At 55.9% G+C, this 17,757-nt stretch overlaps 1 protein-coding gene across 3 annotated transcripts in view; it reads left to right on the top strand.

Moving 5' to 3' along the window:
* Window positions 1–5,579: 5,579 nt before the first annotated feature.
* The window catches only part of PEMT (phosphatidylethanolamine N-methyltransferase), a 43,580-nt gene continuing 31,402 nt past the window's right edge, over window positions 5,580–17,757 (top strand). For 2 of the 3 annotated variants that reach the window (XM_040590836.1, XM_040590838.1), the window contains exons 1-2: window positions 5,580–5,702; window positions 8,603–8,710. In XM_040590836.1, coding sequence (XP_040446770.1) covers window positions 8,618–8,710 — 93 coding nt within the window. In that variant the 5' untranslated portion in view covers window positions 5,580–5,702; window positions 8,603–8,617. Of the gene's footprint in view, window positions 5,703–5,915; window positions 6,009–8,602; window positions 8,711–17,757 lie in introns of those variants that run through there. The other variant, XM_040590837.1, reaches the window with a different exon arrangement.

Here is a 17,757-nt window from a genome sequence, read left to right as displayed (position 1 = left end):
CCCTGGGGACAGAGTTGCTGTTTGAGCCAAGCTCAGATGAGTTCAGGGAGGGAGAGACCTGATTTCCTACTTAGCAAACAGGTCACGATCGGTGGATTCATTGATCCCAGAAAGTAAAGCCTCCGCTTCATTAGAGACATGCTGGTGATGAACGTGGCCTCAGGGAGTGGAGAAGCTGTTGTGAATCCTTCCCTAAATGTTGTCTCCACCAGGCTCAGCACAGATGCCAGGAAGCTTCTCCGACAGCATGGCTTCCTTCTGAGGGAGCCTGCCCCTTCCCTCAGCACTCATCGCACGCGTGGCTCCCTGGGCACCGAGCTCCCTGGGAATAGGCTGAGGCTGGAAAGATGCAGCTCAGTGCCTCTGGGTCTGCCCCCTCCCTCCGCGGTTCTCCCCACCGATGCGTGGTGAGGGCACAATGCCCTGGGTTAAAGCAATGCAAGCTGTGGCCAGGGCAGAGCACAGAGGCGAGACCTGCAGGGGAGGTCCCCAGCCCCATGCTGCTGACATAAGGTGTACCTGGAGTCAGCTGGGGGGTTCCAAGCGCCTGGGCTATTTGTGAGGGATGTTCCCCTAGAAGCATGGACACAGCACTGGAGAGCTGGTTCAGGTGCAGGCAGCATGGGCAGGGCAGAGAAGAGGCAGCCCCAGGTGATCAGGACACACTGATGCTTGGCAAGATCCTTGTGCAAGGTCCTGCCCGCTCTGCTCCCGAACCAGGACCTCGTGTACGCAAAATGTTTTGACTGTAAAGGCAAGGGGACTGTTGTTATTCCCCTTTGCCTGCAGGAAGGACACATCCTGCTCTGTCCTCTGTTACATTTCTGATTTGCCCTCCGCAGATCAGCTCTCCCCGGAGGGAGTTTTCCTCGCTGGCTCCTGCCAAGAGTTACTGGCAATAACTTCTCGGTGCCCTTCAGTGCAGCTGCTCAAGACAGCAGATGGGGACGTGGGCTGTAGCTGTGCCAGACTGGTTGCTCTGCTGGGCTTATGCAAGTAGCTCCATCTACACCCAAAGTTCCCATTCCCTCCTGTAAATATGCATTGAGAGCCTGGTGTAGTTACTGGGAGCACAGCGGGAACGGTTTCACCAGGGGTGAGCGTTGCCCACGAGCTGGAGCAGGGCCCTGTACCGTCCCCTTCCCTGCATCACGACTCTGCACATAACTAGCACGGTAACAACACCCACAAGTGAAAAAGCAAGGCAAGGACTGAGAGCCTTCGACGTGGAAATTTTGGAGGTTTTCCTGGTTCTCTGCATGAGGGGAGCACAGGATACACGACGGCTTTTAAGAAGGTTTCTGCTCCAGGGAATCAAGCTATGCTGCCGGTTCGGGGCAGGGATGTGTCATCCTGCTCCTGCGGGTGTTAGGACTTCTTGTTGCTAATTCTTTCAAGAAAGAAAACATCTCCCGTGGGCAAACCTGCCTGGCAGGACGCCCTGACGCCAACACAGGCATCCTCAGCTTGCAACAGCAACAAGCCTCCCACGCCGTGGCACGTCCCCTTCGCAGGGGCTGTTCCGCAACTGCTCCAGGGGCAGATCTCGAGCTCCCAAGTGTTTGGCTCTGGTTTCTGGCTCATGCTGATACACAGAGGAATGGAAGCAAAGCATCCTCTTTCCGGCCTGGCTTTCAGTTTTAGGAGCATCTCAGTCTTTTGGAGAATTTAGGAACATGGAGTTGATCTTGGTTGCTGCCTGCGTCCAAGGGAATGCAAGAAGCAGTCAGGGCACGAAGAGAGGGAAAGGAGCAGCTGTCTCTCCGGATTTACAGGGATCAGCAGCCGAGTGAGTCCCCGGCATTAACCAGGGTGTAACAGGGAGCAGAGTCTGACTCACATACCATATGTTCCCAATCCACTGCGTTCAATCAAGCCTAATAAAATTGATAGGGGAGCATTGAAAATCTCGTGATTAATTCTTTATGATCTGTAATAGGGGAGCTGTGTGCCAATTACTCATAAACTGTAAATCATTCATCAGAATATAAATAGAGCTAACCTCCAGCACAAACACTAGAGGATTTCCAATAGGATTGCAGGTCTGGATTGCAGCATTGCACCGCTGGTGACAATGTGTTATCTGATGGAAGACAGAAGAGTACCTGCAATTTTGCAGCTTCTGCCCAAGGTTTCAGCTCTGTGCTCCCGTGTTATTTGCTTCCCTCTAGGCTGGCAATGCTGTCCTTTACCATGTGTTTTGATGCTCTGTCCTTGATCTCCGCGGCCCATCAGTACAAGCTCTTGCAGGCTTGCAAGGGTTAAACCCACAGGGATCAGCTTTATTTCAGGTCAGGCCTGAACACCAGGACCATGACACAGCCCTCAGGAAAGGGGACACAAAGGATTGGGAAAAAGGTCCCAGCCCCACACTGTGCCCATGGGACCTCTGTATCAGCAAGGGATGAAGCTGGGGTGGGACCAGGTGGATTGCAAGCTCAGATATGAGAAACCAAGACTGCCAGCAGAAAGCAGCCCTTCCCAGGGACCCCAACAGCTTGCTGGGGACCATGATAAAGTCTGGTCTGCCTGGCTGGAGCAATAGGCAAGAGAGCAGTTATGGGAGCTGCCAGCAAGCAGGAGGGGTCATGAGCTTGTCCCGCTTTGTGGAGGATGGCAGCAAGAGCCACCATTGGCAAGTGGAAGCTGCGGGTGCTTTATATCCCCTTTCTTCCTTTTTCTCAGCAAGGAAACCAATCCTTTGGCCTGGAAGCTTTCTCCTGGGCTTGTAAGGGGAGACGTCTCTCTGTGCTTAAGTTGACCTGGCTGCAGCTTCCCAGCCAGTGCCACATTTCTAAGGGAAATCCACCCGATGGCACTCCTTGCCCTGGATTTCCACATGCTGGGAGTCCCCCGGGTCTCCTTGTGTTTGAAATGCTCCTGAACAAACGGCAGCTTGCTGAGCCACAGTGACCTGCTAACGTGCAGGCAGCGAGCATCCTTCACCAGCCTGACGCACACATGCATTGCTGAGCTGCGCGCGATGAACATGTCAAACACATGGAAACCCTCCAGTGCTGCTGCAGCAGATGCCAGCAGAAGCAACGGCGGCTGGACCATCCCTGTGTGCTGTTAACAGCTGTCAACCAGCGAGCCGGCTCCAACCCTCCCTCCGACAGGGCAGCTCAACCCCGCCGTTACGAACGGCCTCGTTTAAGTGCTTTCTGCCCACGGAGGCATTTGCAACTCCATATTCATCGGTGACCTCTTGGGGTTGTGGTGGGATTTCAAAGGGCGCTGGAGGGGTTCAAGCTGACAAGGGACTTGGGAAAGCCGAGGGCAATGCCCTCTTCCTTAGCTCAGTGCTCAGAAACAGAGAGCTGGATAAAAGGCACGCCACGGGGAGAAGGGGAGGGATGGGGACACAAAGAAAAATCCAACCCTGCAGAAAGCCCTCTTTGTCTCCTTCACAGCTGCTGGGATGTTTCTGAAGTGGGATGGAGGCTGGTGCGGAGGGGCCCCACCACTGCAAACACCCCCTGTTCCTCTTATGTGGAAAATGTTCCCTGGACAGGAGACTTGGCAGTGGGAACAGCGTGGGGGTTCCAGTGTGATTCCCTGCTCAAAATGCAGCCGAGCTGGTGGTAGGGCATTGGGGTCCTGCAGCACATGCCTTCACTGGGTGCTCCCCAACATGGGGTAACAGGACAGACATGTCCACGACAGCCCAGCTCTGCTGGCCTCGAGCGAGGAGCCAGCGAGACAGCTCACCCCACTGCACCTCCTCACCATCCATCCCTCACTCCATTCCCTGGCCCCTGCCACCACATCCTTGTCCTTTCCCAGCTGGCAGCATTGGCAGCACCGGAATGTTCTCCCCTTGCAGCAGGGAGGATGGTTTGGAGAAGGTTTGTCTGTGTTAATTCCCTCCCTGGGGGAATGTTTCCTCCTCTCTGAACGCAGCCATCGTGCTTTTCCCACTTCGTCCCTTTCGCCTTTCCCGCTGCCCCAAGCACCCAGCTGGTGGGACTCACAAAATAAACATCCTCCCATCTGCTCCCGCGCCCCAGCCTGGGAGATGACAGAGGTGATAATTACACACTCGGCACAGCAAAATTATCCAGCGTGAGGGAGAAGAGGCCGGAAGCAGCTGGAAATCATCCACCGTGGGGAATGTTGCTCCCACCCACGGCGCCGTCATGCGCGTCTCACCCCAAACGGGCCCGGTGCTGCAATTTATACCGTGAATGTGCTCCTCGGGCCCTGGTGGGGTGCGGTCCAGCCCTGTGCAAGCACCCCCGAGCGCAGGAGCTGACCCTGCTGGCGGGAGGTGGGGATGTGCTGGTGCAGCGAGGGGTAGCGAGGGGTTTGGAGCGGCAGAACTAAGGAAAGCCGGTTTCCTGTGGAGCTGAGAGCTGTAGCTGGGCCCCCCTGGGTCTGCTGAAGTGCATCCTCCAAGGATGCCATTTTACTGGGGAGGGCTTTGTGTGAGCCATCACTCACGGCACATTTTTGGTGCCTGCCAGGAGGGCAGGAGCACTCAGACACTCCCGTGAGACCTCTGGGAGGGACACTTGCAGCTTATTCATGAGGCTTCCCTCACATCAAACTCCTTTCTGAAGAAAATTTATTTCCCCTCAAAGGAGGGTCTGCAAAAGCAGATGGTCCATGCAGGGACCCTCAGAGGTCTGCAGCAATGGTGCTACCTGATTTCCTATGCACAGGCAGGGCCAGGACTGCCGCCCACAATGTGCATCAACCAGAAACATCTTTGAAAGGAGTGAAGAAGAGAAATATTAGTAGTAATAATAACAGCAATAAAAATAAATACTACACCTGCTGAAGGGAGTAGGCTGCAATGAATTGTCCTTAAAATACATCCAGACTTGATGGCTTTACATTTTTCCCTGGAGTGAGTAATACTGGGCAAGCAACATTTAATTTCCACAGCCTTTCCAGCACCAGAAAGCCACTGGTGCCGTTTCCCTCCCTCTGGCCCTCGTGTGAGCACTGAACACGGGCAGCACAGGCAGAGAGACAGGGACTGGCAGGGGGACGGGTAGGGGGGACAGGGACAGGCAGGGGGACAGAGAAAATTAGGAGGGCCGGGGCCAGGCAGGGGGCCAGGCAGGAGGATGGGAACAGGCAGAGGGGCTGGGGCCAGGCAGGGAGATGGGGCCAGGCAGGAGGACAGGCAGGGGGGACAGGCAGGGGGACAGGGCCCGGCAGGGGGACAGAGACAATGAGGGGGACCAGGGCCAGGCAGGGGAGGCAGGCAGGAGGACAGGCAGGGGGCCCGGGGCAGGCAGGGGAGGCAGGCAGGAGGGCAGGCAGGGGGACAGGGCCAGGCAGCGGGGGCAGGCAGGGGAGGCAGGCAGGAGGGCAGGCAGGGGGACAGAGACAAGTAGGGGGGCTGGGCCAGGCAGGCAGGAGGACAGGCAGGGGTCCGGGGCCAGGCAGGGGCACAGGCAGGGCCGGGCCTCGGGTCTCTGCCCTGCAGCCCCCCGTTACGCGCCCACTGCCCCCTCCGGGCTGTCCGCCGCCAGCCCCGCTCGGCCCCGCCAGCCGCCCGGTGGGGCGCATCCCCGGCCCGGGGGCCCGTCCCGCCCGCCACGGGGAGGGGGGGCCGCCCCGCGCCGCGGCCCGGTTGCTTCACCGGGCAGGGCCGAAGTCCAGGCGCCGGCAGCACGGGCCGCCCCCCCGCCGCCGCGGCCGGACACACTCGCGCAGCCCGCGACGGAGCCGGCCGGGCCCGCGGCGAGGTCAGTGCTTCCCGGGGCCGCGCTAGGCCCGGCCGCCAGGCCCCGCTCCCCCCGCGCCGCGCCGCGGCCCTGCCGGCGGAGGCGGGCCCAGGCTTCCCGGCAGCGCCACCGCGGGGCTCCGCGCTCGGCCGGCCTCGGGCGGGGGGAGGCGGCGGCGGCGGCGGCGGGGCGACCCCGGGCCCCCGGCCCCAACCCATGGCGGGGCGGGCCGGGCCGGGCGCGGGGCGGCGGGCGGCGGAGGCGGGCGGGGGCCGGCCCTTCCCGCGGGAGTGCTGCGAAGGGCTGGGCGGCCTGGAGTACGGCCAGGTACCGGCGGGGCCGGGGGGCGGGCGGGGAGCGCCGGGCTCGGGGCGGCCCCGGGGAAGGGCCCGGCCCGGGGCGCTGCCGCTCGGCAGCGGGGGGCGGCCCGGGGCCGGATCCCCCCAGCCCCGGCCTCTCCCGGTGCCTTGGCGGGGCTGCGCAGCGCTGGTGGCCGCACCCCCGGCTGTGCCTGCAGGTGCCCGCCCGGGGCCCGAGGGACCCGCTGCCCTCCCCGGCACATTTTCCACCCGAGCCACGATGGCTGGCTCTGGGACACGGCAGGGCGCCGCCGGCACCGCATGGAGGCCCATGGGTGCTGCCACCAGCTTGCCTGGGTGCCCCTGCAGCTCCCACCTGGCTGTCCGTGTAGCCCCTGCAGCTCCCACCCCCGGTGCCCCTGCAGCTCCCACCGGGTGCCCATGCAGCTCTACCCAGGATGCCCGGGCAGCTCCTACCAAGCTGTCTGTGCAGCTCCCACCCGGGTGCCCGTGCAGCTCCCACCTGGGTGCCCGTGCAGCTCTCCCCGGGGTGCCCATGCAGCTCCCACCTGGCTGTCCATGCAGCTCCCACCCGGGTGCCCATGCAGCTCCCACCCAGGTGCCCATGCAGCTCTCCCCTGGATGCCCCTGCAGCTCTCCCCGGGGTGCCCATGCAGCTCCCTGGCTGTCCGTGCAGCTCCCACCTGGCTGTCCGTGCAGCTCCCACCCGGGTGCCCCTGCAACTCTCCTCGGGGTGCCCATCCAGCTCCCACCCAGCTGTCTGTGCAGCCCCTCAGCTCTCCCCTGGGTGCCTGTGCAGCTCTCGCCCTCCCTGACGTTGGGGCTGCAGGCAAGCAGGTGGTGTTTGCCACCATTATTGCTCACCCGCCAGGGAGGACAGGGCAAAGTTGAATGTTCTGTGCCTGTTACGTGGCTGTCCCAGCAGCTTGCCAAGACAGCTCATCCTAATGGGCCCCCCTTTATCCCTAAAAGCATATAGTAGGCACAGGCCAATCTGCCTCCCGCTGGCAGCAGCGAATTTGGTTGTTGAGGAGAAGAAAAGGAGTGCAATGTTAAGGTTGTTGCCAGCCAGGAGTTAGTAGGTCAAGAAGCTTTTGTTCAGCCTGTGCTGGCAGTGTGCTCAGCACCGTACGAAATGAGAGGAAAGAAGCTGTCCTGGTCCCACGGGATTGCAATTGAAGCGAGACCAGACAGTTCGGCCCCGGCGCCAGAGGCTGTCTGGGTGCCCGGGTTGTGTCTTGACTGTGCTGGGTCTGAAGAGGCGAGGTCTGATGGCGAAGGGCTGCTCGGGTATGAAGGGAGGGGAGGAGAGACTGGGGAGGGTGGCAGTAGGGGAAGGTGGGTCAGGATCAGGCCCGAGGGGCTGTTCCCATCATTCCTTACCAGCACCCGTGTCCCAAGAGCTTGGATGGAGGAGCCCGGGGGAGCTGGGGCGGTAGCAGTTTGAAGGCAGCTGTGACCCCTGTGAGGATCCCCCCGTGTCCCTGGGGCAGCACGGCCTTTGCTCTTGTGCTTTGCACCGCGGGCAGTGGCAGCTGTGCAGGAGGCACCTGGAGCGGCTGGACATGCCCTGGGACAGTGCGGGAGCTGTTCCCAGGGCCTTTGCTTTTGGCTACGAGAGGTGCTGGGTTTAGCAGCCCCTCTCCATGAATCCCACTGAGGCTCTGGTTGCTTTGAAGAACTTGTGAGGAGCCGGTGGGAATTTCTGTCCCGGACAGGCAAGGTGGAGCTGATGCCTGTTTGAGCCTTTCCTGTCCCCTGGCATCCAAAGGACTTGCAAACACAGCTGTGTTTAGGAAGCAAAAAGCCTCTACGTCTGAGTGTTGTCTTGATTCTGATTCAAGAGAGGGAAGGGCTTGGGCTGGGCTATTTTGTCTTTTGTTTTCAAAGTTTTTTGGGAAAAAAAAAAGGCACTGGCTGTGTTTCATCCAAATACCACTGCAGGGAGAGGGGGCGGGGAAGGAGAAGCAGCATGGTTTATTGCACGTAAAAACGCTGACAATGTCAGGGAGCCATCCTGGGAAAAAGACCTCTTTCTTAAAAGGAGAAAGGGGAGAAAACTGAGCTTTAAGGCTATTTGTTGTCATTAAGTACGACAGGAAACCCTTGCAGCCCTCACTGTGGAGGGGGCTTGCATCACTTACTTTATGGAAGGCAAACTTGAGGCTGACACAGTTTCTTGTTTGGAGTTTTCATGCAGACCAGCATCCCTGGGACGTCCTCGTTCCCCGGGGACACCGAAGTGCTGTGAAACGATGCTCCCTTGCCTGCAGCTTGGAAACGCTGCTTGGGTTGGCAGCTGCCCTGTAGGGCTGGTGCTTGTCCTCACAGCAGCAGTGTCCTTGCAGTGCCTCTGTCCTTCTGGGCACTGCTGCAAACGTGGGGCTCCCCGAGAGCCTGGTGCCCCTCAGGTGTGGGGGGTGATGGCTTGGAGGAGCCCTCATCCTTCCTTTTGGCTTTGCACCCTGACATCGCGCTTTGCTTGGGGCCATTAAAAGATGTGTCCGCTCTTGGGGGGCAGCGGAAGTGTTCGGTTTGAGATGAATTGCCCAGTACCCCTGCAGGAACCTGCACCCCCAGTAACTGGCTCTCCCTCCCCAGGTGGATGTGACAGCCATGGCGCGGCTCTTCGGCTATGTGGATGTGACCGACTCTGGCTTCATTGCGGCCGTCCTCACCATCGCCTTCAACCCGCTCTTCTGGAACATGGTAAGAGCTGCCTGCATGCCGGCTGCCCTGTTGTTTTTAGCCTTCCTTTCCCAGCTACAGGGGCATCTCCCTTGGGCCATGCTGGAGGAAAAACCCCTTTTTGGGAAAATCTGCTGGGCTGGATGGGGCGAGCGGTGCTGAGTTATTAGGCATTAGAAGTGGGTGAGCAGGGAGCTGTGCTGCAGAGAGAACTGGTGCTGGGGGTGGCTGTGATGGGTGTCACAGGGGAGGTGAAGGCGGGAGCCAGCATGGGATGCAGAAGGAATTAGGAACTGGGCGTGGGAGAGGGGGCACAGCAATGAAACCCATCGTTCAGCCACCTCCTGCAGCACCTCCCACCCCAGCAGCCAGGCACTTGTCACCACTGGGACTGAGCATAAATGGCATTAAGCCCCGGCAAGGGGCTGCACTGGATGCGTTGCTTGCTGCTTCCCCTTGAAATATGTTGGCAGCTGGTTGTGTGGATGACAAGAAGCAAAAACAGTCAGCCTAAAGTTAACCTGAAGAAATTCCCCCTCCATCGTGCTGCAAAGTCTGGCAAAGAGCTGCAGAGCTGGCAGCAAGCCCTCCCTAAGCAGGAGCAAGGATACCTGTGCGTGGATGATGCTCGCTGTCTCTGTGGGTGCCGTAGCACTCTGGGAGCCGAGACTGGAAGAGTCTCTGCTGCCCTTCACCGCTGCGGTTTGCTACCTCCCTGCAAGAGCAGTGAGAGTCGTTGCTGGCCCTGGTTTGGAGCACTGCAGGGCCAATGTTCCAAGCAGGGAGCCTAGGTGGGCTGCAGCACCAGGTGACTCCCACCCTGCAAGCACCCTCAGCAACATGGCTGAGGTATGGGGTGAAACCTTCTCCTTGCGAGCACTCGTGGAAATGGGATGTCGTCTCAGCTAAGATTCCCAAAACCACCTGCCAAACCTCCCTGCAGGGATTCTCACCCTGGGGAAGTCTCCTTATAGAGGCCTTATTTTTCCAGAGGGGGAGGACTCGGCGCTCTCTGAGTGCGGGGGCTCTTGAGATTGTCTCACGCTGGGCTTTGGAAAAGCGAGGCTCTCCTGGCTGTGAGTCACTTTGGAAACCTCTGTTGGAGCTCTTTGTTGCAGCCTCCCTAATTTTTCATGCAACTTGTTATTAAAAAATCTCACGGTGTCTGAAATGCGAACTAGAATGTGCCACATTATTTCAATAGTGGAGTCATCATTTAGCATAAAGAATCAATGAACAAGAAGATTCAGGATGTGGTCTCTCAGGGGAGAGACTGGCTCCAGCGAGAAACTGCATAAAAGGGAAAGAAAAAAGTACTTTATTAGCGTCTGCTGCTACGCCTGCGACTCGTGGGATGCCTGCAGCTTGGGAAATAGCGTTGTTTTTGGATCAAGAGTTTGGCTGCTGTTAAAGGACAGGGAAAGCTGATGTAACAGCAGGAAGTTCATTGCTCCGCGTTGCTGTTGTCCCCTTCCAGTGTCTGAAGAGCGTTGCCGTTGGCGGCAGGTGGCACTGCAAGCAAGACGTGCAGGGCCTGCGCCTGGCAGCAGAAGGCATCGCTGCATGGGTTTGCAGTGAGCAACCTGAGCTGGCGTGTTGGTGGGAAGCTCTGGGGAGGTGAGCGTGGCACTAGACGTTTCCCCGGCTGTAACGGCCCGGGTGGCTCTCACAGTCCATGTGCCTCTGGCCATCGCTTGCTCTGCCCAGGCTCCCGAGCACCTGACTGGCGTTTTCAGGCTCTGCCAGTCCCGGTGTGTCCAGGCATTGCTGGAAGGCTCTAGCAGGGGGGGCTGTGGCATGTAAGCAAGCCCCCGCTGTGGGGTGCATTTTAGCAGGAGTGGCCCCAGCTATCCCTGAGTTTTTCCTGACCTGTTTCCTTTACCTCCTCCCCATCCTTTCTTCCATCTGATCTGCGTCCCCTGCCTGCACCCAGACAGCAGTTCTTTCCTCCTCTGCATCCCTGCACAGGCTCCCTTTGTCTTTTGCTATTTGAGTTCCTTCCTGGCAGCTGAGATTGCTTCTGCATCTGAATTACTTTGGGCTTGCAAAAGCTTTAGTGCAAACACTGGATTTCTGTGCAGTGCCAAGCACTCTCTGCTCTCTGTGCTTAATAAGTAATGTGGGACCCTGATCAAAAACCCTCCTGTGCATGAAATTCCTGATTTGGGTAGAAATTGGGTGGGGATGCGTTGATTTGGTTCAGTGTCTTAATTCCCCGTTTCTGCTGAACTCTGGCCAGGTCTGCCTCTTGCAAAGTTTGGCGCCGGGCTGTCCTTGCTGTGCAGTGCCGCTGAATAAATATGTGGTGGGGAAACCCTGGCTCCGTGTGGTGCTTGGCCTTGAGCATAGCAAGGCATTTGCCCTGGTAAGCCCTGGGCATGTTTCACTGAGGCAGAACCTGCAAGGTTTGGGGACAAAGCATGAAGTCTGGAGGCTGTGGGGGAGTGTGGCTCTGGAGAAAACCCTGATCCTCATCGGGTCGATTTATGCAGTTTGGTTAGGAGAGCAATTTAGAGGACCAGAGCCTAAGTGGGGCAATTTGCAGGACTCCAGCCAGGCTGTGCTGGTGCTCTCTCCTGTTCTCCACAGGGGAGAAAAGCCCTCCAAAAAGGGCCTCGGGACTCCCAGTTCCCACCCTCCTCCCTGCAGGCATGTGCCAGAGGATACCATGAACATCGCCTGCTGCGTTTCCCCATCAAACCCAGGGCTCGCACCCCTTCTGCTTCCACCCCTCCATGCCAATTAAAATCCTGCCTGTCCCCAGGTTGCTCCCAGGTTATGTTGTCCATGGCACAGCTTGTGTGTGTTCCTGCACTATTCTTGGATGTTTTCCTTTTTTCTTTTTCGTCTCTCCTCCTCATGCTGTCTCTGCTTTCCCACCCGCTGTGGCTGTTATGAAAGGAGCTGCTGGGAGCCGTGGTCCCACATGAGGCTGGGTGCAGGTGAGGCTCCGAAAGGCAGCAGCGGAGCTGGTTTGGGGGATGAAGTCACTTAAAACTCCCCAAGGATGCTCAATGCAGCTGGGAGACCTGAGCCGCTGTGGGGCTGTAGAGGGGCATCCAGCGAGGAGTAGGCATGTCACCGAAGCCGTGCCATAAAACATTGACAAGGTCAGAGTGGCAGAAACTTCAATAAATCCCATCTGTGTTTGGAAAGCCTTAGAACGATGGGAGAAACTTCCCATCCCTTGGTAACTAAGGAAAGTATTAAATAACAGCTCCTCAGGGACAAACATTTTCAAGTGAGGAGGGGCAGATAACCTGCGTGCTGGAGCCTTTAAAGAGCTCGCTGAGCCTTGGCACACAGGGAGTTTCTAGAAAGTTGGAAGGTTTCTGACACTCAATAGCGAACGGGCAAGTGGCACAGCTGTGAGCCAGGTGGTCTGACGTCCGTCACCACGCAAGTAAGCTTCAAGTGGGGAGCGCATCTATCAGCAATCTTTTTCTTGATTTGAGCCTCTTAAAAATTTATGCCTGGTGTCGTGGACCGATTTAGAAATGGCACATCTTCAGCTGCTGCCCAGGAGCTCGCTCCTCCCGTCACCTCGAGTGGCCCCCTCGAGACACCCATGCATCTCGCTGGAATCTGCGAGGTGAAACCTCAGATGTCACGGTTAGGAATGGGCTTAGTGTAATTTAGCATGATTTTAAAGAAAATAGACCCCGTCAGACAAATGTGATTTTATTTTTCAAGGTTGCAGCTTTTCCTGTTCAGGGTAACAAGATCTCTGTTCTAGACTTCTGTCAAGTGTTTAAACTGCATGAGGTTTTGATTAAAGAAGTAGTTGCACAGGGACCTGGGCTGACAACGCCTGGCTCCTGATGGATGTATATCTCTTGGTTCATTTATTTTTAATTTCCCATCCTTTTCTCCTTCTTTGGAGACTGGAGGAATCTGCCAAGTGGATCAGAAATGCTTGTGCTGCTGGGGAGGGGGAACTTTGCAGGTGCTGGCAGCCCAATTTCACCTGCCTTTGACCACTTCTTGCTAAACTCAGAGGAAGGTGCCTAGCCCAGAACCTCCCCAGGCTGCTGGGAACTGGCCGGGAGCTCGGGAGCTGTCAGGATCCAGACTTCAGTGAGCCAGACTCCAAGAAGCCTTTTGGGGACAGGACAAAAATGCCTGATGCTGGGGGATTTCAGCAGCTCTTGCTGTCTTACAGAAGGGCAGGATTGAGCAGTGGCTTAACGGCAGTGTGTTAGCACCTGACTGGGGAAAGGGTATGATAATTGCAGGGTATGAGATGGCTGTGCAAGGGCTGGGGCTGGAGCAGCAGGCAGAGCCTTGTGGCGAGCACACCTCGGTTAGCTCAAGTTTACAGGGTTGGGAGATGAATGAGTCCCAGTGATTTAATCATCTTTTCTGACCTTCAGAATTTGCCAACCTGCGAGAGTTTCATGGGCTTTCCCACAAACCTCTGCCTGCCTGCAGCCGCGGGTGAGAGCAGAAAAACAGCCTCAACCATCTTCTGGAAAGTGCTTTTAGATCCCGTTGTAGAAGCCATGGCACAGCGACGATGATTATCTGCTTATAACAGATGCTAGATCAATAGCAGGGCTTCAAGCTACGCTGCAAGGCAATTGACTGCACAAAGTGTTTCTTTATTGGGGTAAGGCTGGGCTTGCAATGAGGCTCGGATTCGCTCTTACATCTCCGGTCTTAAAATGTCACCACCAGCTCTGATGCCTTTCATCCTTTGTGCAGGGAGAGAACGCACATAATTCGTAATTGGACTCTCTACCAGGCAGCAGTAGCCGTTTTCATTTCCTACAATGCCTGAGAAAGAGTGAGAATTTGCTTCCCCCCCCTCCCCAAACAGCATTTAGTGGCAATTTTATTCCAAGTGACTTGGTAACGCTTCCCACTCAGGCGGTGAGGGCTTTGCCGCGATGCTGTAATGCGCGTGGTGAGCGGACAGCGTCGATTCTCTGGCCGTCTCATAACAGAGCGAGTCCTGGCTGGGTGTGTAACACTGCGCCTGTTTGGCTCCTAATTTTAGCTTTTCCAGCTTGTCGGCACCGCTGCAAGCCACATAACAGGCACCAAAACTGGGTCGCATCCTCCAGCTTGCTGGCTGGAGCGACACAATTAGGAGTGCTGTCACCTTGAGGGAAAGCCACATCGGTCATCCCAGCGCTGCTTCCCTGCAGCCTCCCAGTGAGGGGTGGTGGTGGTTTCATCTCCATCTGCTTTAAGAAGCTATGCAATGTCTTTTTATGATGTCCTTGCAGGCTGTGCTGCCCGCGGCGGGGGGGAAACGCAGAGCCCCAGCCTGGCTGAGCAGCTGTGAGCTGAGATGCTTCATCTGTGTGTCAAGCCAGGCAAGTTCTCAGCCCTCAGGGCTCCAGGCAAGGCAGTGGCAATCATTTGAGCACAGGTACCTGCCAAAGCAGGGTGTGCTTGGGTGGCTGAGCTGTTTCCGTGCCTGTTCTTAGCATGAATTTGGGATCCAGCTAGTGTGCAATATGCCTGCTCAGCATTTCTCTAAACTGAGGTCAGAATCTGTCTCTCACCTCACAGTCCCTTATAGATCATGGCCAAGCTGACCCAGAAAACAACCTCCTGTTTTTTAGCTTCTGTGCAGAATGCGTCTCTGGAAACCCAGGGTGTTTGTTGTATGTACTGAACTTCTCTGGTTTAGTGTTTTAAAAATAAACTGGGCTGCTGGGAGCCCTGCTAGAGCAAGTCAGCATACACATTAAAAGATGAAAAAATATGTTTAAGCCAAGAGTCTTGTTTCCATTTGCATCAGAGGCTTAGCTTGTAGACCCTTGAAGTAGGGAGAGGCTCTTTCCTGTACCACTCCTTCCCTATCGTGCCATGCTGCTGCTGAACACTCTCCTGCGGATGAGGTGCTGCTCAAAGATGTTAGTCTGTGAAAAGGCGAGTCTGTAACCACCTGCATCCTGTGGGACAAGGCAAAAAATGCAGCTGAAGGCACAAAAGAAGGTAGTATGATCTACCCAGACCAGGAAGTGTGGAAGACAGTGGGTCCCCCCCGCCCTGTGGCGCTGGGCTTTGGCAGTGTTTGTGTGTAGCCCTGGGGCTGGGAGCTGCTGGAGCCCCGAGCAGGGAAACCCATTGCTTCCCCCGGGACACGGGCTGTCCAGGCACCGGGCGGGAGCTTCCTGGGTTGTGTGCCTGCCGCAATCACGATGTGAGCTGGGTGTGCTCCAGCTGTGCCGTGGCACAGAACATTTAGCAGAAGCCTGCCCAGTTCCCAGAAGGATGGGATCTCCCAAAATAGGCTGCTTTGACGAAGAAATGCAGAAACACGCAGTGTGCTGGCTGCTCTTGGGAGGTTATTTCCGTAAGAACCATTGCCTGGCTTCCATCATGATGCAATTGCATCTTCTGCATGCCTGGAGACTCATGATGGAGAGGCAGGCATTGGGGTTTCATGGTGGGGATGCTGGATCAGGCTTGCAGCAGGCTGGTGGCACACAGGGTTGTCACGCCAAAGAAAACACTTCCTCCATTCCTCTATTTTCGTCCCCTTTCATGAACTCTGAGGGGACACTTATCTCCAGTTGCTCATGTGACGGTAGCAAATGAGTAGTAAAGCAGATTAGTAAATCAGTAAAGCAAAACCCTCCTTCTCTTTTCCACTTATATTGTGTTCCCAATGATACGAGTCACTGGAAGTGGGACTTGGCAGGAGCATCCCACATCCTTGCCCTCTTGAGTGTGAAACCAGATAGTTCAGCAGCCCGATCACAGCAGCACTTGGCAGACACCAGTTCCTGGTAAATATTAGGAGCCTTGTCTCAGTTAAAGCAAACAAGCATCTGCACTCCCCCCCAGGGCTGCCTGCCTGTGTTGGCTCCCTTACATTCCCCTTTCTAAGGTATCCTGACAAAGCTTTAAAACTCCTGAACCCCAACCCAGGAAGAAATAGTCAATTTTTGGAAGCTGGTGCTGATGCATTACAGTGCCGGAGCTGTGGACAATAGAGCATGCTTGGGCAGCGGCTTTGGTTGATACGTTGCAGAGGGCTGCGAGCAGCGGTGCACTGGCTGTTCAGAGCAAAGGGATTTGATTTTGGAAGGTGGCCCCAACCCAGGGGAAGGTCTGTGGACTGGGATGAAGTAGCCCTATCCAGAAAGCCGCTGCCTGATTTTCCTTTTCTCTGCCAAGCTATCCGAACCTCCACGCTTGCTCATGTGCAGGGAAGAGGGGCGACTCTCTTAGAAAATTATGAATTTGGTTGCCAGAAAAGCTGGAAGCCGCAGGCTTCTGCACCTGCATGTGGCTTCATCAAACTCCCCTGATCTCCCAGCGAATGTTGGGGTCAGGGAGAGGAAGGCTGGCAGGAGCTCTTGATTTTCCTGTGTGTCACTGAAATCACGAATCTCCACAGTGCATTACCAAGTCATCTGTATTTGGCAATACCTTGCTTGGGTTTTTTCCTTGCAAAACCTTTTTTATTCCCTCTTTTTCCTCCAGACCAGGGATGATGCAGCCGTGCGCTTGTTCTGCAGGCTGGGACGTGCAAGCTGCTGCTTTGTCTGGCTGAAGGGCTTTCACACACTGTCTGTGTAGGCGCAATCATTTTTGGTGTGATCCTTTTTGCTCTTTTGGAAAGAAAAAGCAGGCTGCGAGCAGCTCACACCCCTGAAGTGGGTGAAATGGAGATGGGTTTTAGCAATTTTCTCTGCCTTTGGCTGTTGCAGGGAAGCCTGACCATCAGGGCTCACAGAATGCCTTCGTCGCCTCCTTTGTGTGGTGGGAGGTTTGCTCATTATCTGGTTTGTGCTTCACTTATAAAAGAAGCTGTAATTGTAGCAGCTCCTTGCCATAAAAGCACAAAGACATTTTCAGGGAAGGAAAATGTACATGCGGCTTTTAAGATCCTTTACAGTACTCCTTCTGCCTACTTTTTTCGCCTCCTGCCCTTCCTGCAGCATCAGCTCTGTGCCTGCCTGGTGCTCAGCGTGATCTCCTCTGGCTCAAGCCTCTCCTTTGCTATCAAAATGCCCCTTTTAGAAAGAAGTTGAGCATCTTCCTCATCAGTCTTGTTGGGTGAAGAGAGGAGGGACCCCAAATCCCCTCTACATGTAGTCAGGTGTTCCTATTCCTGCCTCTTCCTTCAGCGCTGCGTTTTCCGTGGTGAGTCCAACAGCAGATGCTCAATCTACAGAATCCCAGCACGATTTTGAACTGGGATAAAAAAAAAAAATCCCTCCGTCTGTGACTACAGCATGCACCCTTAACAGGACTGGAGTAGTACCAGATCAGATCACCTTGGGGCATACGTTTTTCCTATTAAAAACTGAATGACCTTAGACGAGATACAGTATTTTTAACTCTGAAGCATTCCTATTAAGTGCCCTTTCCTGTTTATTTTTACCAGGACATTGTGTTAATCACTGCAGAGTTACTCATTTGATTCCCAAGGCTGGAGAGCAGCAATGAAGTAGTTTCATTTTGAGGCTTTGTCGTGCAATTGTTTTCCAGAGACTGATGTACTTGGAAGCCAAAGCGAGTGCATTGCCCAATGGAAGAACCTTACTTTCCTGCCTGCACCAGTTAGGCTTTGGTCCCTGGTGGGGATGTGTGGGGATCCTTAGCTGGAAGGGTTTGATCAGCCTTCCCCATCCACTTCCACACAGGGCTCTGGTAGAAATGCATGGTGCAGAAGACCGTAAGAAGGTTTGAGCACTGCATGCCAGGCTCGTACGTGTGTCTCGGCGTTGGGCTTTGAGGCTGCAAAAGGAGGAGGGATCTCCTCTGGGGTTCAGATCACCAGGTCTGGGGATGAGTGCTCGTTCGGCTTTTGGGTTACGCTTCTTGCATTGAACAAGACCCGCGGGGCGTGTGGGTACACTCATCGACACCCCAGTGGTAACACCAGTGAGCCTGAGGAGTTTAGTGATTGTGTTTAACCCTTCAGGTCGTTATTACTTGTTGTGCCGCGCGGTTTGAACATCTTATCCCTGAGGAGAGGGGAACAGCGCGCGCGGCTGCCCACCTTACATAAAGATCAAATTGTCCCTCTCTATTGTTGGCCACTGGGACAGCAGCAGCATCGCAAACACGTGTGTCCTCGGTGCCGTGGGAAATGTTCC

The sequence above is a fragment of the Falco naumanni genome, chromosome 4 (assembly GCF_017639655.2).
Source record: "Falco naumanni isolate bFalNau1 chromosome 4, bFalNau1.pat, whole genome shotgun sequence".
Classification (NCBI taxonomy): Eukaryota; Metazoa; Chordata; class Aves; order Falconiformes; family Falconidae; genus Falco; species Falco naumanni.
The sequence above is the reverse complement of the archived record's forward strand: the minus strand, read 5'-3'. Positions and strand labels throughout refer to the sequence as shown.